This window comes from Sus scrofa, chromosome 10 (assembly GCF_000003025.6).
Source record: "Sus scrofa isolate TJ Tabasco breed Duroc chromosome 10, Sscrofa11.1, whole genome shotgun sequence".
Taxonomy (NCBI): domain Eukaryota; kingdom Metazoa; phylum Chordata; class Mammalia; order Artiodactyla; family Suidae; genus Sus; species Sus scrofa.
Genome location: NC_010452.4, coordinates 30331286 through 30353167, shown reverse-complemented (window position 1 = coordinate 30353167; position 21882 = coordinate 30331286). Strand labels below are relative to the sequence as shown.

Here is a 21882-nt window from a genome sequence, read left to right as displayed (position 1 = left end):
GAATCCCACCCCTGAGTGTCTCACGTTCACTTTGGCATTGGTTACTAAGGCGGGAAGAGTCTTGCTGAACATTCAGTTATGCTAGAGTCCTTGGATTTCAAACAATTTGCCAGATCTCTCTGAGGCTTTGACAAACAGAGGGTGCCAGGATACCCACCAACAGGCGATAAGATACAGTCCTTTCTCTCAATAAATAGAAAACACTTCAACCACCCATAAAATGATAAAAGACAGTAGAGTTCTCTGCGCTATACAGGAGGTCCCCGTTGGCCAGTCATTCATAATCTATGTGGGAGAAGAATCTGAAAGAGAATGGATGTGTGGATATGTATGACTGGGTCACTTTGTTGTAACAGCAGAATTTTCACAGTCTTGTAAATTAACTATGCTCCAATCAAACTTAAAAAATGATAAAAGATGAAGCAACACCTGCGCTTTGGTTTCTGTCCCCTGCTTCTCTTTGTGGTTGCCTTCATCCTGACTTCTAATTCTTCGGGGTGTTCCTGTCCTGCTATTAGGCAGGACCTGCTTGTGGAAGGAAGCCTATTCAGCTGAAAAGATGGAGAAATTATAGGCAGTAGAGAATTAAGCATCCCTTTGAATATTCTCTTTTTGTGGTGGTCATTGAACAGAAAAACTAAGTGGAATAGGTAGAAAAGTAACCCCTTTACTTTTAAGGAGTTAAACTCCTATCTATGGCTGTTGATCTGAATGACTCATTCAGTGTTCTGAACTTAGAGTTTTAAGGGGAGTTATCGCCCACCCTCCCCATTATTCAAAGGGAAGCTTGGCCCCGTGGAAAGGGGTTGGGTTTAGGACTCCATTCTGATGCACAGGAGTCCCATCTTTCAGGACCTGTGTGGCTTTGAGCAACTTTCTTACCACCTCTGAACGTAGCTCTCCCGCTCTAGAAAATGCAGGGTTCTGGCACTGACTTAGAAGGTGGTTGTGCAGATGAGGGTGTCTGGGAGTTCCCTCCTGGTCCCTCATCCCTCCTCTCCTGAGGGAGGCGTGAGGGCATAATGACCAGGTGCCCATCCCTCACCTCCTTGGGTGCTTGTGCTCTGTAGCCATTAGGAAGACTTTTTTTTTTTTCTCAGAGCCACTTTCCCCTCAGCTCTGGCTTTGTGCTCTATCATCTGAAGGCTTGGTCTTGCCCAAAGAGGACTTCCGGACTTTGCCACCTGCCGACATGAACTTTCTATTCTAGTCTTGGTCCTTTTAGGAGAAAGCTAAGTCAGCGATGGGTTCCTAGAGGCAGGGCTTGAATATAAGTTCTCTTAGGAGTTCAAGCTCGTTCTCCCCTCCCTGTTTGGAGTGAGCTCAGAGCTGTGCCACTGGGAACAAAACACATCTGTTGCCCTTATCCCTAACTTTTTTTTTTTTTTTTTGAAGCCCCTGTCCACCCCCTCAATCTTTGGGTATGCTTGTTTCAAATTTAGTTTATGTTTTACTGAAAAATTAATATCCATTTTGTCCCCTGGGGCCTTTGAGTTTGGTCACACATGCCACAGAGTTTTAAACCAGGGTTTCTCAAACTTAAATGAGCAATTAGATCTCCTGGGGATTCTGTTAAATGCAGATTCTGATCCTATGGGGGCTGGAGCAGGGCCTAAGCCATCTGCCTTTCTTTCTTTCTTTTTTTTTTTTTTTTCTTCTTTTTAGGACTGCACTGGGGCATATGGAAATTCCCAGGCTAGGGGTTGAGTCGGAGCTTCATCTGCTGCGCCTGTGGCATAGCCATAGCACAGCAACTTGAGATCTGAGCCACGTCTGCTACTGACACCACAGCTCATGGCAACGCTGGATCCTTACCCCACTGAGCAGGGCCAAGGATTGAACCTGCATTCTCATGGATACTGGTTGGGTTCTTAATCCACTGAGCCGCAATGGGAACTCTGCATCTGCCTTTCTGATAAGCTCCCAGTTGGTGCTGGACCACATTTGAGTAGTAAGGAATAGTTTACTTCTACTCTTCAGAGCCTGGGGAGGGGTGAGTCCAAGGCATCCATCAAGGTTACCTCACTGACTCTCCAAGGATATTAACTAGCAATAATAATGAACATGTGGAATGGGTGGTGCACAGAGATACTCTAATCGAGCTTGCAAAGATGGCTTAAGGAGGCTTGAGAGAGTGCATAGAGACGGCCATGCAGACGCACACATAGAAGGCGTGGGGTTATCTGAGGATACATCCAAGAATCCGCTGTATCCTATTTAGCTTACAGGTCCAAAATAAGACTTGTCTAAGATGAAACTGATCCATTAGGTCACAGGAATTCAATCCCCCATAGAGAAAAGCCCTTTCACGAATGCGAACGTGAGTGTGGAGGCTGAGTGAAGGTTAGAGGTGGTGACGGTGCCTTTTCAAGCCGAATTCTAAGCAGAAGTTCCCTGCAAGGAGACTGCACGTTGAGCATCACAAGGAAGAACCCTGGAGCCTTTGCTGACGTCTTCTCCTTAGGTAACACCCGTCCCAAGACTGTTCCAGGTCAGATGTTACTGGACGTGTGAGCGCGTTGATTTTTTTTTTCAGAGGGGATTCTCTTTGTCAAACTCGTTACCCAAGTGATTCATACCTGAGGCTTGGAGCAAAACCTAGCCATAGCGCTGGATGATAAAATACCCGGTTTTGAAGCTTCCCATTCTGTTAGGCAGTACATAAAGAGTGCCTCTATGGCCCACTCATTCAGGAAGACTGTCTCAGCTCAAGGATGCTCATTCACACACGCAGTGGGAGGTAGTGACTTAGGCTTCCTAATTCAGGAGCCGTTGTGTCCTATGCAAAACACGTATCAGGAACAAACTATAAATATTGGAAGCGTTTTCCCCACAGCTTTTCATTTGCGCTGCTATAACCAAAGATTCATGACATCTGGACAAACTGGAGCGCTCCACAGCCCTGAGACGTGCCCTCCAGTGGGCAGATTTAGACTTGGTTACTTTGGCCAAAGAATGTAAGGTGAGGAAGTTTCCCTAAATGGGACACATTAAGAAAATATAAAGCCTCCCCGCCACTTGTTCCAAGGCCATTTGTTAGGACCCAGGTCCTGTGTCCCAGGTGTGAAAGGGCAGAAAGTTTTACCTGCTTTTCTGCCCTAAAAACAAAGCAGGGTCGGAGTTCCTGTCATGGTACAGCAGAAACAAATCCAACTAGGAACCATGAGGTTGGGGGTTCGGTCCCTGGCCTTGATTAGTGGGTTAAGGATCCTGTGTTGTGTTGAGCTGTGGTGTCGGTCGAAGATGTGGCTTGGATCCCACATTGCTGTGGCTGTGGTGTAGGCCGGCGGCTAAGCTCCGATTAGACCCTCTAGCCTGGGAACCTCCATATGCTGCAGGTGCGGCCCTAAAAAGCAAAAAAAAAAAACAAAAAAAAACCAAACAGAGAAGGTTATGGTTTGGCTATAGACTCCTAATAATCATGGTAATTAAGATTTTTACTTAAATAGCTCTTTACGTCTCCAGAGTACTAATGTTAATTAATTATGCCTCTGGAAGCTCCTGAGGAGGTGCCAAGCCAATGCTATTATCCTCTCCTGGCGGGTGGGAGACTCCTTTGTTGCAGAAAAAGGGAAGAGGTTTCCCCGCAGACATCCTGAACCCCTGAGGTTTTCAGGTCCTGAGTTCAGCCTGCCATTCAGAGGGGAAGAGCAGAAGGATCTGGAAATCAAAAGGTGGACTGCCATGAGCTGTGAAACACTGTTGATAAAGCAAGGATGGTTTATTTGAAAAGAACAAGTGTTTTGCTATCCCTTTATCATACAAGAGTCTTTGAAATATTTTTTTTTTCAAGATCACACTAGAAAGAGTCTGCAAAAAGAATTGAAAGAAAGGTCTCCTAAAAAAGTTTTTCTTTAGCGCATGAGCAAGAGACTAAAAGCTTTAAGGCAAGAAACAGATGTGTCTTCTGGCCTCCACTATTATTTTTATCTTCAGAGCAGAATGGAAAGTGAACCCTCTGGTCAGACTACCCTATCTTCCTGCAATTTTTTTTAAACCTACAAATGGGTTTTTCCTTTTACTGTGGAGTTTTACAGCTAAAAAGTCATAAAGATTTACTCATGAAGATTTATATAAAGTCCTAAGATTTACTCGCGAGCTATAAATGAGATGAGAAGATGGAAGTCAGTAGGTCCTCATATTAAGGCATTTAGCATGGAATTAAGAGGATGGTGGAGTGCTTTGTTTGATAGTGTTTGGTTTGATGATAAGCGGTTTTTTTGTTGCCTTTTTTTTTTTTTTTTTTTTGTCTTTTTGCGTTTTCTAGGGCCACTCCTGCAGCATATGGAGGTTCCCAGGCTAGGGGTCTAATTGGAGCTGTGGCCACTGGCCTATGCCAGAGCCACAGCAACGTGGGATCTGAGCCACGTCTTTGACCTACACCACAGCTCACGGCAACGCCGGATCCTTAACCCACTGAGTAAGGCCAGGGACCAAACCTGCAACCTCATGGTTCCTAGTCAGATTTGTTAACCACTGCGTCCCAATGGGAACTCCTGATAAGTGATTTTATCATCTCTCTTCAGAAGCCTAAATGCCCTAAGGGTTTGTCTCTTGGAGGTGCAGACATAGCATGCTTACTTGGGAGATTTGTCAGGAGTGGGTGTGGGTGTGTGGTTATACGACTAGGTTGTTCAGAGCTCCTATTGTGGCTCAGTGGTTAACGAACCCAACTAGTATCCATGAGGACTCACGTTCAGTCCCTGGCCATGCTCAGTGAGTTAAGGATCTGGGGTTGCCATGAGCTATGGTATAGGTCGCAGACGCACCTTGGATCCCATGTCGCGTGGCTGTGGTGTAGGCCAGCAGCTGCAGCTCCGATTTCACTCCTAGTCTGGGAACCTTCTTATGCCAAGAGTGCAGCCCTAAAAAGACAAAAAGGCCAAAAAATAAGAAAAGAAGACAGTTTTGGTCGTTCCTTTGACTCAAGGTGTTTCAGGCTACGGTCTGGACCTACGAGTCCCATTGTTCCTGACAACATGCCTTAGGTCAAGAATGAAGGGCTAGTGAGTGGAGCACCTGGAGTCATTCCACAGACCCTTCAGAAGACAGCACTTGAACATCAGACAAGCAGATGCTGGCACTCATCTCCCTTGGGTTGGGAAGGAGTTGCAGCTTCTTCACTTCAGTGGGCTGTGGCGGTCGAGAAAGGTGTGCTGCTTGTTTGGAATGCCAGTGGGGTTAATGGACTTCCAGGATGGCTTTTTTTTTTTTTTTTCTTTTTTCTTTTTCTGGCTGCCCTGTGGCATACAGAGTTCCCAGGCCAGGAATTGGATCCGAGCTGCAGTTGTGATCTATGCCACAGGTGCCGAAATGCCAGATGCTTTAACCCACTGCGCAGGGCTGGGGACTGAACCTGCTCCTGGTGCTTCGGAGACCCCGCCAATCCTGTTATGCCACAGAGGGCACTCCCAGGATGTCCATGTTTTTTTCTGGAGATTCCCAACCTGAAGCATTAGGGCTTGAGGCAGTCTCTGCTGCATGCCTCTGAGATTTCTCACTGGATGAGAGCTACTGGGGTAGTAGTGTTCCTGGACAAGGGTGTTACTCAAGCTGGATGCCCCTCATTTATCTTTCATGCCTTGTCTTCTCATGTGCCTTCCCCGCCTCATAGCCAGCGTTGGTCTTTTGTCACTCACCTTTTAATCTGAAATATCTCCAACAGACCTTCCTACCTTTAGCATAGAACGATATGTAACGAATGGATTTAAACTAAGGAAAAGGAACTAGTGAGAAATTAACCCTTAAAATGGCAGGATATTTTCAAAATGTGTTGCCAAAAGTCTACAAAAGGAAGTGCTGATTTTTTTTTTCCTGTCTGCATTTATTAAAATGCTGTTCATGACTACCTCCCTATTGGCGTTGAAAACATCAGTAGCATTGAGCTTGACTGAGAAGCCGCTAGAAGCAAAATACTCTGCTTGATGAGCTGGGGTCAGCTGGAGTAACTGACTCCGGTTTTCACAAAGTCTGGGTCTGTGCACGGTCCCACGTGCCAGCCTTCCTCAGCCTTTGTACAAGAAGAGGCATTTCTTTCTTTTGGTGAGTAGATCCTCATCAGACATAGTACAGAATGGTAGGGAGGAAAAAAAAACCCATCATTGTTCCTCCCGCGTTGTCTTTCTGCGAGTTTCATAATCTTGCACTAAATTTGGCTGTTCCCGACAATGAAGGTAAAGTGACAATCCTTCTCATACATCTGGGACAATGAAATTAGGGAAATCTAATGCTTTTCAGAGAGTTGTAGACATGACCTAATGGTTTGGATGGTGAACGTGGTAGGCATGCATGGATATGAGTCAAAAGTCTGGAAAAGGACCTGTTTTCCAGATTCTGAGTTTACCTGTTTGCTTTGGATTCTCCCCCCCCCCATCCCATTTTTCCATACCTGCCATTTGCTATATCGCGTTGACTCAATGTTTTGGATCTCACGGGGGCTCTGTGTGAGTCATATGTTTGGGTGTTCTTTTTCTGTGGCGAAGCCGACTGCACCTATATGTCAGTCATAGTCATGAAGCCCTTGCATGTGTGCTTGAGATAAATCTGGCTCCGAATCCTCAGAGATTTTTCACTTTCTTACGGAATCGTATATATAGAAGCAGATTGTGGCTGCCTGTGGGGTCACTGAAGGCATGAGAATAAATTGGGGTGACCTACTTGTCCCAGTTTTAGGATGCAAAATCCTATGTTTAAGAAAAGTCCTCGTCCTGGATCACAGGGGTTTGTCTGGAACTTGCCCAGTTTTAAAATTTTAGTCCAGTGTCTCAGGAATCCCCATGTTCTCAGGCAATCTTGGATAGTTGGTTAACCTAGTACAGTGAGGATCCACGTACTTTTTTTTTTTTCTTTTCTTTTCTTTTTGCCATTTCTAGGGCCACTCCCGCGGCATATGGAGGTTCCCAGGCTGGGGGTCGAATCGGAGCTATAGCTGCCGGCCTACACCACAGCCACAGCCACGTGGGATCCAAGCCGAGTCTGCAATCTACACCACAGCTCATGGCAACGCCGGATCCTTAACCCACTGAGCAAGGCCAGGGACCGAACCCTCAACCTCATGGTTCCTAGTTGGATTCCTTAACCACTGCGCCACGACGGGAGCTCCAGGATCCACATGCTTCTGTCTAAATACTTAAAGCTGTAAATCAGGGAGTTCCTGCCATAGCACCGTGGGTTAAGAATCTGACTGCAGTGGCTTGGGTCACTGTGGAGGTGTGGGTTTGATCCTCAGAGTGCAGTGAAGGATCTAGTGCTGTGTGTAGCTGCGGTGTGTGGCGTAGATCACAGCTATGGCTCGGATTCAATCCCTGGCCCAAGAACTTCCATATGCTGTGGGTGTGGGGCCATTGGTAAAAAACCAGAATATATAGTTAATGAGTCGTGAAATAAAAGAAATTCTATTCTTTTACCTTGGGAAATACATGTTTGCAATGACCTGGAAGGCTGGGTGTGAAGGTGGAATTCTCAACTCTTGTAGTTCCAGGCTGGAACAGAGGGGCTTTGGTGGAGCTGATCCCCAGACCATGGCCCCTGTGCTGTGCCTCCTGATACACGGTGAGGAAATGAGTGTGTGTGTGGACACCTCACCACCCCGTCCTCGCTCCTCCCCTGGGTCTTGAGTCAGAGGGCACCCACGCTGGTCATAGCCACCCAGAGCTGACAGATGTGGTAGACAGGCTGACTAGTCCTAGGAGGTGTCTTTGGGGCCTATGATAAGGAAATTCTGGGTCCTGGGGACCTGGAGTGAGATCTTAACAAGAAGCATCAAGTGGGCAGGTGCCTTGCAAATTCAGACTGTTTGTTGCAGGCATGGTGAGAAGGGGACCAGGGTGGAATAATGTAGTGGGTTAGTGAACAGTTCAGAGAATGACTTGCTCGCTTAGGATGATGGAACATTTCCTTCAGCAGGGAGAGAAAATCCTCATAGTGAGAGGACACCATCAGATCCAGGGACCTAATGGTGGGACTTCAGGAGATGGGTAGGTGTCTTGCAGATGACATCACCAGGGCTGCCACTGGGATATTCTGCTGCTTTCTTCACTAAATTACCCCTCAACCTGCAGAACAACTTTCAAAGACCCTGCTCAGTAATGTGATACCAGCTACAAATAATTCTGACCATGCATCTTAACATTTTTTTTAAGCTACTGTTTTTTTTGTTGTTGTTGTTTTTTGTTTTTTTTTGTTTTTTTTTTTTTCCTCTCTCTCTTTTTTGGCCACCCTGTGGCACATGGAGTTCCAGGGCAAGGGATTTGATCCAAACTGTAGTTGTAGCAATGGTGGATTCTTAACCCACTGACCCAGGGATCAAACCAGCTTCCCAGTGCTCCCAAGACATCGCTGATCCAGTTGCGCCACAGCAGGAACTCCAACTCAAAGCTATTTTGAAATGGTGTTTGGGATGATAAAACTCAAAATACAATTGAAATTGACTGGAATTGATTTTTCATGAACTGACGCAGGGTCATCACAAGTGGCTGTACATGTAGGTTGTGAACTGCACAATTTCGGGTGATGCCACTAACACAGACTATAGTCTTAACAACGCCCCCTAGAGTTGTACAAAGCATGGGCTGCACAGCCATACGAAGCATCCCCAAATTGAAGTGCAGAACCATGCACTTAAATTCCACCCCCCCCACCCTGCTAGTTGAACTGTGTTGAAATTCTCATTTGAACATCAGGACCACTTTTATTTGGTTCTTCGTTTAGACTAACCTGGAGTATTCATTCACTGGAGAATACATGAACAGAAAATTGGCTCAAGTATCACTTATTTGAAGTTTTTTTTTTTTGCTAAGGGTTCGGAAATGAAATGAAAAAACCAAGTAAGCTTGATGGCTTACATGTTTTACTTTTTCACATAGTAAGTAAAGACTAAAAGCTTAAGAAGTGGCTTTGAAAATTCATTTCATAATTACTTAAAATGTTGTAACAAAATTTAATTTTAGAAATTCCCATCGTGGCTCATTGGTTAAAGAAACTGACTAGTATCCACGAGGATGCAGGTTCAATCCCTGGCCTTGCTCAGTGGGTTAAGGATCCCGCATTGCCGTGAGCTGTGATATATAGGTCACAGACGAGGCTTGGATCCCGAGTTGCTATGGCTGTGGCCAGCAGCTGTAGCTCTAATTGGACCCCTAGTCTGGGAACCTCCATGTGCCTCAGGTGTGGTCCTAAAAACCCAAAAGACAAAAAAAGGCAATTAATAAATAAATTAATTAATTTTAATGATTTATATTTTTTCCAGTATAGCTGGTTTCTGGTGTTCTGTCAATTTTCTACTGTAGAGCAAGGTGACCCAGTCACACATATGTATATACATTCTTTCTTCTCACATTATCATGCTCCATCATAAGTGACTAGATATAGTTCCCAGGACTATACAGAAAAAATTTAATTTTAATTCCAAGTAGATTTTCATATGGACACCAGTCAGTTTTAATGGACGAGTAAGTAGCAAATGTTTTTGTCACCCATTCTTATTGACAGTGATTTAAAAATTAAAAAAAAATTTTTTGCAAATTCTCTCAGGAATATTCTGAACATTTTGGTGGCTGAAGACTCATCCAAAAAATTAGATGGGTGTACTTTTGCATTTTCCTCTGATGTAACATTTATTTATGATCTTAGTAGAGAAAGTACATTTATCTTTCTGTGTTGTATTGGGGCAAAAAACAGGGTTTATTCTTGAAGACCCCAAGGGGAGAGCAAAATTGTGCCTCAGGTAGAATTATACATGCTGCTTAACAACACATTCGTGAATGCAAATAGACCCGCCAAAACATAGTTTGAAGGTAACCCCCAAATCATCAGAGAATAACCAAAGTGGTACAGAAGTGATCTGTTTCTGGAATAAAAATACCCAATTTGCAATTAAAGTGACCAAGTGATTAATAGAAACAGGAAACCAACAAACAAAAGGAAGTGGTCGTAATTCATGGATTGCTGAAGGTTTTCCTGCTAGAGTGATTTGTGATTTCTGTTTATCCTCTTCTTTTCATTTCTGCAAAGGAATGGGGGTTGTGGGCTAGGGGAGAGCAACAGGATTAACAGGAAGCAAAGCCCTCTTAGAAGTTCAGATTTTATTTACCTGTCCTGTAAAACAACCTATTCTGTTATAAAAGCTCCGATGTTATATTTAGCTGAATTTAGGGGGTATAAGTTAGTACTTTTTAAAAAACTTTGAATGCATACCTAACACGATATCTTTGTTTTGTTTTGCTTTCCAGGTGCAAACCCAAATTATCCTGATGTAATTTATGAAGGTAGCTATCATGTTGTCTGTACTTTGTATTTTTTCAAAATGTTCATCTCAAATGACATACGTCAGCTAGAAGACCTTTAAGCTCAGTTAAATATACACTTCAAGCACGACATAGGCCAAAATAATATTTCAAAAATCATTCGGTATTGATGGCTCTTTTCCCTGGATATTTACAGTGCCTGTAAATAGCACTTTCTCTCTCATGCTTGTTCTTGGAAGTAGGAAATCCATTCTGCTATAACAGACATTTTGTTTCCATAATTGGGAACTAATTACCTGTTGAAAAGCCATGACTACCAAGAAGAGGGAGGTGTATCAGTTCCTGGCTAGGACAGTAAATGCAATTCAAAATTATGTTTCTTATGTCATGAGGCAAGTCAGCCCACAGACTGGAACCTCAAAGGTGGGACATGGTTTAAGAGGGCTGCAACCAGGAGCTGAACCATGCAACAGGGATCCGAGGTTTTTTCTTTTCTTTTTTTTTTTTTTTTTTCCATCGCCACACTCAACTGCCCATTCATTGTGCTAGCTTCACTGAAGGCTGGTTTCTCCTATGATTTTTAAGATGAACCATTCACCTTGATGGGAAAGGGAAGAGCTTCTGACAGTGTTCCCGAAGAAAGAGAATTTTCCCAGAGACTTCTTCCCTCCACCCATCCCTCCTTGTGTCTGAGTCAGATCCAGTTGGGTCCTGGTCCCTTTTGGACTCCAGTACTGCTAAGGGGGCTGGATTACCTTTGACGAACTAGACCCACCGCTGGAGTTTAGATCAGCTTTTCCAGAAGTTGTGTTCCATCCCCTTGAATAAAACTGGGGTTCTCTTAAGAATGTGGAGGAGAAGAAACCAAAAGGTCCACTATACTAGCCTACCAAATATCTCCCCCTTACTTGGCTATTTTAATTGAATTCTGAGGCTATTTTACTAGGTGTGAAAATCCATCTTTGACAGCTTTTCAAACCACCTTCATGATCAGGAGTCTTCTGTTTGAGGAAGTAGCAGGCTAAATTTCAAGACTTGGCTTGAAATTTAAGATTGATGAAAAGTGACATTGATTAAAATGTTGCAGTTATGTATTTATTCCATAAATCTTCTATTCTTTAATTTACTATGTACCTCTTGACATTTTATTTTTAATATAAAATGATTCTCTGTATGTTTATTACATGTATGTGTATTTAACTTGAGCTAATGTTAACTAGGGGATTATATTGTCTTTACCTGTGTTTTTGCACGTGTGGCTGTATTTCTGCCGAGCTGTGGTTTGGATGATTTTGTGCATGTGATTTGTATGTTTTTACTTTTATTTGTTCTGATATGGCTTAAAGAAAGAATACCTCAAATTGAGTAGCAGAGAAACGGGTTTGAGTTGTGATTTTCCATTTAAAAATTCTGCTTTGGACTCCTTTCCGGTAACTTCTAAGACCTTAAAATAATGGCATCTTTCCACTGGCCTCAGATCCTGCTTTGGCTCTTTGGGCCAAAATATCATATTACACTATAGATAATTTAATAATTTAATTTCCCTGAGTGGTTGGATATAATATGAAGAAGGAAAATAAGCACAGGAATGGTTATCTCCTACTGTTTGATTGAAATTAATAAGTTAATATATTCAAAATGAAAATGGTGAGAATGTAGTTTGGGAGTGAAGAATAAAACAGCAACAGACAGGCAAGAGATGCTTTTTTTGTTCGTTTTCATTCACATTCAAAGGAACACTCTGCTAATAAAAATATAGTTTAAATTGGCTGCCTCGGGGCCAGCATGATAATTCTACCAAGAGAAGATTAGCTGAGTCTAATTTAATGAGGCTGTTTGTTCAGGATGGAAATCAGAGGCACCACATCTATTCAGAATAAAGATACACAACATTTATAAACAACATTGTCTGCAATAAGCCTACTAAAAACTTTTTATGATTTTTATATGTGATATCATTTATAAAACCTTTGCCTACAAAAAATCAGTCATTCGTTTCCATCCTGATCTATGTAGACTAAAATGGATTCAGAAGAGCAACTGCCTTTGAGATATGGCCCATCCGTATGGGCACATGTCCTCCCAATTCTAAATGTGGTTTTGGTACATTTCCTGTGTACTAACTCTGAAACCGAAATATTGGCAATTCAGAATTCTTCCAAATGTGGACCAACTTCCCTATTGGTGCCAATGCCCTCGTCTGTCTTGAGTGGCTGCCTCTTACTCAAGGAAGACTCTTCTGCCTTGGAAATCACTGTCGCCAATTTCAAGTCTGATTCATGTCTAGGCTCTGTCACCTTCTTGCCCGTTGGCCTTAGAACTAGTCATTTAAAATTCCTCAGCTGTCATTCTTCAACTGTGAACTGGTGGTTAGACCTAGTTTCTAAACACTCTTCCAGCTCTATAGATCTATGACTCTTATTTGATTGAACCTCTTTTGTATTTATATTAATATTATATTATATTCTTTAATAAAATATATCTTATATTAAATACTATTATATTAACTACTTTAATAATATTACTTATATAATACTATGTTAAATACTTTATCAGAAAATGAATATATTCCTGTGTGCAAAGAAAAATCCTAGACATGTTTTAAAATTTGACCGACAAAACAATGATGTAAAGACCTGGGTTGAATACAGTTTTGGCATCACACAGTCCCAAAGCTACAATGGATTTAACCCAATGGCCGGGTCATGCGTCTCCCCAGCCACGCTGTCAGTGGTTTGGAATCTTGTGCTTTGTCTGGCTTCGTTCTGGGATGTGCTGTGGCCTCGTATTTGTTGGCAGCCTAATGACAGCTTCATGTTTCCTTCTCTTTCCCTCTTTTCCTATCAAAGATTATGGGACTGCAGCGAATGATATTGGGGACACCACCAACAGAAGCAATGAAATCCCTTCCACAGATGTTGCTGACAAAACTGGTCGAGAACATCTCTCGGTGAGTAGGTTACTTGCCTGTTTCCTAGATGGGTTCTGAACAGTTCCTTCTTTGGTTTTTATAAATGGAAGTAGAGTTGATTTACAGTGTTGTGCTAGTTTCTGGTGTGCAGCAAAGTGATTCAGTTGTGCTATATATGACTGAATGTGTGTGTGTTTGTGTCTGTATTTATATATTCTTTTTGAGAGTCTTATCCATTGTAGTTAATTACGAGATATTAAGTAGAGTTCCCTGTGGTATACTGTAGGACCTTATTATTTATATATTGTATATACAGTAGTGTGTATCTGTTAACCCCAAGCTCCTAATTTATCCCCACTCCTTCCTGTAATGCCCCCATTCTCAGCATTTTGGATGGGCGCATGTTGGTGGACTGGAGGTGCTTCAGTGACAGTCATTCAACGAGATATTTGTATTGTTTGTAAATAGGTTGTAAATAGGGTGTTGATGTTTGGAGGAACTGGTAGAAAAGTTTAAGAGAAGTAGAAAGGTGCTATATAGCTGCTAGTGGTTCCTGTTTTAAATATCGGTCCTTTAAAGGGTTTTTACTAGAACAAGAAATCAGCTTTCTCATTCCAGGATGTGGATATTTATTAATGTCTCCATACCTTCACCCCTGTCTCCTTAAGTATTTTAATAAAAATTTCAGTGCCCATCAAACGTAAGAAATCCAGTAGGTTCTGGAAGGGACTGGCAGTGGGAGGATATAAAAATATGAATGAAACAGATTATACTTAAGTCAGAGACCTGAGATGTGAATATCAGCATGTACACTACAAACGGAGGCTGAGCAAGGTCATGGGGGATGTAGAAGCAGAGGGCAGGTGCTCTGTTCCTTCCTGCTGGCAGAGCCAGAGGAGTCTTGTGGGACAGGTGGCCTTGTCCATGGGCTGTGCAGGGGCACTTGAATTTGTACATAGAGGAAACCACGGGAAGAGTTTTGGGTGTGTGAACAAGAGCCTGCAGACCAGAAACATTCCTGATTGGAAGATACGTGTGCCTAGGGCAGAGGTTGGCAGCAAGTTTGGGAGGTTGATTGTGCAAGCCCACGAGGTCGTGAACGACAGTGCCAGATAGATGTAAGGGCACCGAAGGGGGTACGTGAGCAGGAGGGTGGCGTCTCCCCAGGACTCGGGGGCCAGGCTGGTCTGTCAGCCACTCAGTTCAAAACCCAGCAGACTCCTCTGTTTTCTTTTCCTCATCTGTCATGTGCACCCAGTCAAACGTGGTGAGTTTTGCCTCCTTATAAAGTCCAAGCTCATCCGTATCTCTCCACCTTCCAACAGCCATAGGCTCACCCAGAGGTTGACACACTGTGGCCCTAGGGCCAAGTCTGGCTTATGCCTGGTTTTGTGCAATATGCAGGCTAAGAATAGTTTTTACATTAAAAATTTTTTTTTATTATAGTTGATTTATAGTGTTCTGTCAATTTCTGTTGTACAGAAAAGTGATCCAGTTACACATATACATATATACGTTCTTTTTCTCACATTATCTTCCATCATGTTCCATCACAAGTGATGGGATATGGTTCTCTGTGTTATATAGCAGGATCTCATTGCTTATCCACTCCAGATGCAATAGTGTGCATCTACCAACCCCAAACTCCCCAGTCCATCCCACTCCTTCTCCCTTACCCCTTGGCAACCACAAGTCTGTTCTCCATGTCCATGAGTTTATTTCTTTTTTGTTGATCAGTTCATTTGTGCTGTATGTTAGATTCCAGATATAAGTGATATCGTATGGTATTTGTCTTTCTCTTTCTGACCTGCTTCACTTAGTGTGAGAATCTCTAGTCCCATCCGTGTTGCTGCAAATGGCATTATTTTGTTCTTTTTTATGGCTGAGTAGTATTCCATTGTGTATATGTACCACATCTCCTTTGCCCATTCATCTATTGATGGACACCTGGGTTGTTTCCACATCTTAGCTGTTGTACATAATGCTGCATTGAACATATGGATGTGAATATCCTCTTGAATTAGTGTTTTCATTTTCTTATATAAATATCCAGAAGTGGAATAGCTGGTTCATATAGTAATTCTGTTCTTAATTTTTTGAGGAACCTCCATACTGTTCTTTCACAGAAATACCAATTTACAGCCTCACCAACGGTGTATGAGGATTCCCTTTTCCCAGCATTCTTGCCAATATTTGTTATTTCCTGCTTTCCAACAATAGCCATTCTAACAGATGTGGGGTGATAGCTCATTATGGTTTTGATTTACATTTCCCTAATCATTAATGATGTTGAACATCTTTTCATGTGCTTGTTGGACACTTGTATGTCTTTGAAAAATGTCTCTTCAGATCTTCTGTACATTTTTAATCTGGTTGTTTTTATGTTGTTGAGTCATATGAGTTCTTTACATATTTTTGAATATTAACCCCTTATCAGATATGTGATTTGCAAAGATCTTTTTCCATTCAGTAGGTTGAATTTTTTTTTTTCTTTTTTGTCTTTTTGCTATTTCTTTGGGCCGCTCCCACGGCATATGGAGGTTCCCAGGCTAGGGGTCAAATCAGAGCTGTAGCCACTGGCCTACGCCAGAGCCACAGCAACGCGGGATCCGAGCCGCGTCTGCAACCTACACCACAGCTCACGGCAACGCTGGATCGTTAACCCACTAAGCAAGGGCAGGGACCGAACCCGCAACCTCATGGTTCCTAGTCGGATTCGTTAACCACTGCGCCACGACGGGAACTCCCGAATTTTTGTTTTGATGGTGATTTCTTTCACTGTGCAGGAGCTAGTTAGTTTGGTGTAATCCCATTTGTTTATTTTTATTTTTATTTCTTTTGCCTTTGGATTCAGATCCGCAAAAAAACATTGCTGAGATGAATGTCAGTGAGGTTACTGCCTATGTTTTCTTCTAAGAATTTTTTGGTTTCTGATTTTACATTAAGTCTTTAATCTATTTTGAATTAATTATTGTATATGGCATGAATGTTCTTTGCTCCTATATTGTAAATTAATTGAATATATATATGAGTTTTTCTGGGCTCTCACTTCTGTTTTCCTGATCTGTGTGTCAAATACCATACTCTTGATTACTATAGTTTTCTAGTATAGTTTGAAATCAGAGAGTGTGGTGCCTCCAGATTTCTTTTTCTTTCTCAAGATTGTTTTGACCTTTAGGGTTCCTTTGTGGTTCCATAAAAATTTTAGGATTATTTGTTCTATGAAATATGCCATTAGAATTTTGACAGGGATTACATTGAATCTGTAGATCCAGATTGCTTTTGGTTCTATGGACATTTTAACAATATTAATTCTTCCAGTTCATGAATAGGGAATGCCTTTCCATTTATTTGCTTCTTTTTCAATTTCTCTCATCAGTGACTTATAGTTTTCAGTGTGTAGATCTTGCACCTTCAGTTAAATTTATTTCTAGGTATTTTATTCTTTTGATGCAATTGTAAATGGGATTTTTTTCCTTAATTTATCTTTCTTTTCTTCTTCTTCTTCTTCTTCTTTTTTTTTTTAATTTTATGGCCATACCTATAGCATATGGAAGTTCCAGGACAAGGACTGAATCTAAGCCATAGCTCCAACCTATGCTGCAGTTGTGGCAATGCTGGATCCTTTAACCCACTGCACTGGGCTAGAGATCAAACTTACACCTCCACAGCGACCCAAGCTGCTGCAGTCTGATTCTTATTAACCTGCTGTGTGATGGCAGGAACTCCCTTAATTTCTCTTTCTGATAGAAATTATTAATGTATAAGAATGCCATAGATTTCTGTAGGTTGATTTTGTATCCTGGGACTTTACTGAATTCATTTATTAGTTCTAATTGTTTTTTTTTTTTTTTTTTTTTTTTTGGTGGAGTCTTTAGGACTTTCTCTATGCGGTATTATGCCATATGCAAATTGGAACAGTTTTACTTCTTCTTTTCTGATTTGGATGCCTTTTATATCTTTTTTATTGCCTAATTGTGTGGCTAGGACTTCCAAAATTGAATAAAAGTGGTGAGAGTGGGCCTTCTTGTCTAGTTTCTGATCTTAGAGGAGAAGCTTTCAGTATTTCACTTCTGAGTATGATGTTAGCTGTGGGTTTGTCGTCTGTGGCCTTTATTATGTTGAAGTATGTTCCTTTATACTCATGTTAGAAGGAACTTTGTTGAGTTTTTATCATAAGTTGACGTTGAATTTTGTCAAATGTTTTTTCTTTATTTATTGAGAAAATTATGTGATTGTTTATTCTTCATTTTGTCAATGTGATATGTCATATTGACTGGGTTGCAGATATTGAACCATCCTTGCATCCCTGGAATAAATTCTGTTTCATTGTGGTGTATAATCATTTTAATATACCATTGGATATGTTTTGCTAGTATTTGTCAAGGACTTTTGCATCTGTGTTCATCAAGAATATTGTTCTATAATTTTTTTTTTTTTTTTGGTAGTGTCCTTGTCTGGTTTTGGTACAGTGTGTTTGGAAGGTAGCCTGAGATTGCAGTAATGGCTCCTGCCAGTGTCTTAGGCCCCAGGGAGCATCCCAACTGGTTCTTGCCTCTCTGGCAGGTGGTTCATGATGAGTAAGTGGACCCCTTCACCAATGGTTCACGCATTTTTCAACTTGGTGTTTTGTGCTGGTTTTCAGATTGAGTGAGGCTGTGCAGGAGCCCTTTAAGAGTGGGTCATATGTTTCCTGCAGTTCTATAGTAGTTCCTGGATGTATCCTCCACAGGTTTTCAAAGTCAGTTGTTTTAGGGGGCTCATCCCTCTTGTGCAGGATCTAGAGGTTGGGGTACCTGGTATGAAGCTTGAATCCCTCGTGTTTCAGGGTAAAGATCTGTACCTTTCTGATGCCTCCTGATGTGGATTGCCACTGGGGTGTGGTCTTACCCATGGTGAGCCTGAATCTCTGCCTCTCCTACCTGTCTTCATGCTCTCCTTTTATCCTTTGCTGCAGAGGCTCTGTTCATCTAGTTTTCAGGTTTCTTTCTGAGGGATGTACTTCACATTTAGTTGCAGATTTGCTGTGTGCATGGTAGGAGATGAATTTAGGATCTTCTTACACCACCATCATGAACCTTCTACCCCGAGTGACCTTTTTAAAGCACAAATCAGATCACTCTTATTCTTATTCTTCTCAGAGTTTTCCCAACACAAAGGAATAAAACTTTTATAAAAGTCCAACTCCTCATCATGGTTAACAGAGCCCTTGTCTGTTTCTCTGGCTTCATCTCCCAACTCCTCATGGCTTGCCAAATGTTTTTTGTTTGTTTGTTTTTTTAAATCCCTCTCTTGCATGCTCCAGGCTTACTCTTGTCTCACAGCCTTCACATTTGCTGTTCCCTCTGGAAGGCATGCTCTTCCCAATGACCATCATATGGCTTTAGCGAGAGGGACTAACAGACAGCCATTACCCTGTTTCATTTTCTTCTGAGCAGTTACTATTGTGTATAGTTACTTTGGTTATTTACTTACATGTTTGATATCTTTTTCCCTTCCCTAGATTCTTCAGAGATTCGCAGTATAGGCAACAGGTCAGGGATTTTCACAGCTGTATCCCTAGTCCTTAGGATAGTGCCTGGCAGCTAGGAGGTGGTTAGACTATTGATGAACACTCTAGCATGGGTTGCAGATTAGAGGGATTGGAAGTTGGATAATGATTTAGTGGGCTGGTGCGATAATAAAGAGATGTGATGTATATTTAAACCAGGGCTGTGGCAGTGGGACTGGGAGGCTCATAAATAGATGCAACTCAGCTGCAACTCAAAACATTCCCATCCAGTGTTTGGAGACACACACACACACACATACACACACATAATTTCCACAGATGACTATATGCATTACCTTGAAATAACAAGGAAAACTGCTGTGGTAAATCAATTGCAGATGTTTTCTAATTCCTGCCTCATGCAACCATTTCAGTTTTTATTCTCATGCCAAACTGCTTACTGTTCCTTGGTTTTGGAGAAAGTTGTTTGTGTATGGGAGGGAATCCAGGGAGCAGGTGTTAAGCCTACAGATGTGTATGTATCCCAGTTACTAAAAATTATATGCCAACCTTAGTTTTCTCTTTTGAATTCAAATGATAAATTTAGGCCCCTAGTTGGCATACCTTGATGTTTGCACTGTATATGTTGGGGTCCCTGGAAGGTAAGATCAATGAAAATAATCTTTTCCGAAAATTTTTTTGAATATATATATATTTTTTGGCTGCCCAACAGCATATGGAGTTCCCAGGCTAAGGATCAGATCTGAGCCATAGTTGTGACCCAAGGCGTAGCTGTAGCAACACCAGATCCTTAATCCACTGTGCTGGGCCAGGGATGGAACCTTTGACCCAGCGTTCCCCAGATGTCACTGATTCCATTGTATCACAGCGGGAACTCTGAAAGTCTATATATTTTGACTCCATCTGCATGAGAATTGCAATGTTCTGTAGAATTTTAATAAATAAAATCTAAAAATTATGTGTGGATCCAATATTTGATGCCTAAAGTTTCTGATGACAGGGAAGATCATTAGATTAGAAGAAGAACTTCAGATTCAGCGAGTTGATACAAAAGTTAAAGGTGTTTTCAGTGCATTTGGAAGACAGCCTCAAACGCTTACCATTCTGGTCCAATAGATGCTTCTCATGAACCTTCGCTGAACTTTTTCAGAGGAGAGCAGCTCCTTGCACTATGCTGAGAGATAGCCTCAGATAAAAAAACAACCAACCACCCAAACAACACACCCCCTACACACACACCGTCCATCAAACTCTGTATTTATCAAATAATTTGTTTTCAAGGAAACGACTCTTCTCACAGTCACAAGAGTCTTTACTAAAGGATTCTTTACATGTTGAACTGCAGCAATAGGTTTCAATATTTGTTAGCAGATGATAAGCTACTTTTTAGGAGTAGAACCCCTTTCCATGTTCTGGGTTGACTTAAACCTTCTATAATGATGTAGAGGATGCAGGGTGGGTATTATAATCCCCATGCACAAATGAGGAAACAGAGGCTTGGAGAATGCAGCATCTGTTAGCTCTCACAGCTAAAGGCAAGGTGTCCTGGGAACCGAAGAAAGCCAGTTGAGTACTTCCCAAAGTGGGTAAGATGGAACTGTGGTTCTGTGGGGGAGATCCTGGGATGTAAGGCAAATCCTCCAATCTTTCTCTATTCCCAGGTTCCTTAACACGGAGCTTTAAATGTGGTGGTTTTTTTTCCCCCATATATTCTTTTATCTGAAGAAGTCTAGGATGTAATAATAGAGCACAGAAACTTATACCTAAAATCCTGTGATGTCTTTCCCATGAAAATGTTAGAAATAAAGATTAAAAAAAAATCCCAAATCATTAGGTAAATTGGACAGAATGATTTTGGTTAGAACCGGTTGATTCATAACTAGTCTTTGAGGAATCGCTACCATTCTGTTGGTGTACAGGCCACAGAGACAGAGCTAAGTCTGTTCTCAGACATCTGCAGCAGCCTTCTCTGGGAGCTCCGCTCACAGCCGAAGCACCAGAGGAGAAAATTATCACACCTTTGCTCCATCCTAGCCAAGTGTTTGGCATGTGCTCTTTTGCATGCTTTGTGGCTTAATTAATGCTGTCCCCATCTGACCCCATCAGAAGATGCTGGGGGTAGGGTATTGACCCTATGCTTTTATTAGCCTGCCATCATTCTCGGTCACATGGTTTGGGAAGGCAATAGAATGAATATATCACACATAAATCACAGAGTTTATGCTTGGGCAGACTTTGATGCCAGTCCCAAGCTTGAAAGGTGTGATCTTGGGCTGTACATTTTTTTTCCTAAATCTCAATTTTGTCCTCATCATTATAGCCAATATAATTTTTAAATTAATTAATTAGTGTCTTTTGGGGGCCACACCCATGGCATATGGAAGTGCCCAGGCTAGGGGTTGAATCGGAGCTGCAGCTGCCAGCCTATACCACAGTCACAGCAGTATGGGATCCGAGCTATGTCTGTGACCTATACCACAACTCAGGGCAACACTAGATCCTTAACCCACTGAGTGAGGCCAGGGATTGGACCCGGGTCCTCATGGATACAAGTTGGGGTTCATTACAGCTTAACCACAATGGTAACTCTGACCAATATAATTTATTATTTATTAGAGTAGGCACTGATTGAAACTCATTATCTGCATTAACTGACTGAAGATTTATAACCACCTACAAAGTAGAATTATTATATTCCCTATTTTATACATGAGGATTGTGATATGCTGTGAGGTTAAGGAGCCTGAAAGCCATGTAGTTAATAAGTGGTTACTCTAAATTTCAAACTTAGGAAGAATCCATATTCTTAATATCCACCCTACCCTGTCTCCTACTATGAGCTGGGGCTATCACTCAGAATAATCTAGGCTGCAGGAACAAAAATCCCCAGATCCGAGTGGCTTAAAACAACTAAGGTTTATTTCTTGCTTCATTACTTGTATTGGCTGGGTGCTCTATCATCAGCCTCAGGCTCTTTCCAAGATGAGGTTGACCAGGAAGCCCCCTTTGGGAACGTTAGCACTTATTTTGACCCAGAAAAGGAGAGCACCATCCCTGGTATTATTAACATTATTATTATCGATGAATAATTCTTTGTTGTGGGTGGGCTGTCCTGGGCACTGTGGGATGTTTAGCAGCACCCTTGGCCTTAGGGGGTAACCACCCTACTCCTAGTTGTTCCAGTTTTCCCAGTTGTGACAACTCCAAATTGCCAC

The 21882-nt window shown here is 41.9% G+C and overlaps 1 protein-coding gene across 9 annotated transcripts in view; it reads left to right on the top strand.

Annotated features, from left to right (window-relative positions):
• Positions 1 to 21882, top strand: part of NTRK2 (neurotrophic receptor tyrosine kinase 2) — a 399889-nt gene that overhangs the window by 76771 nt on the left and 301236 nt on the right. For all 9 annotated transcript variants that reach the window (XM_021064645.1, XM_021064646.1, XM_021064643.1 and 6 more), the window contains 2 exons: positions 10230 to 10265; positions 13094 to 13194. In XM_021064645.1, coding sequence (XP_020920304.1) covers positions 10230 to 10265; positions 13094 to 13194 — 137 coding nt within the window. The remainder of the gene's footprint in view (positions 1 to 10229; positions 10266 to 13093; positions 13195 to 21882) is intronic.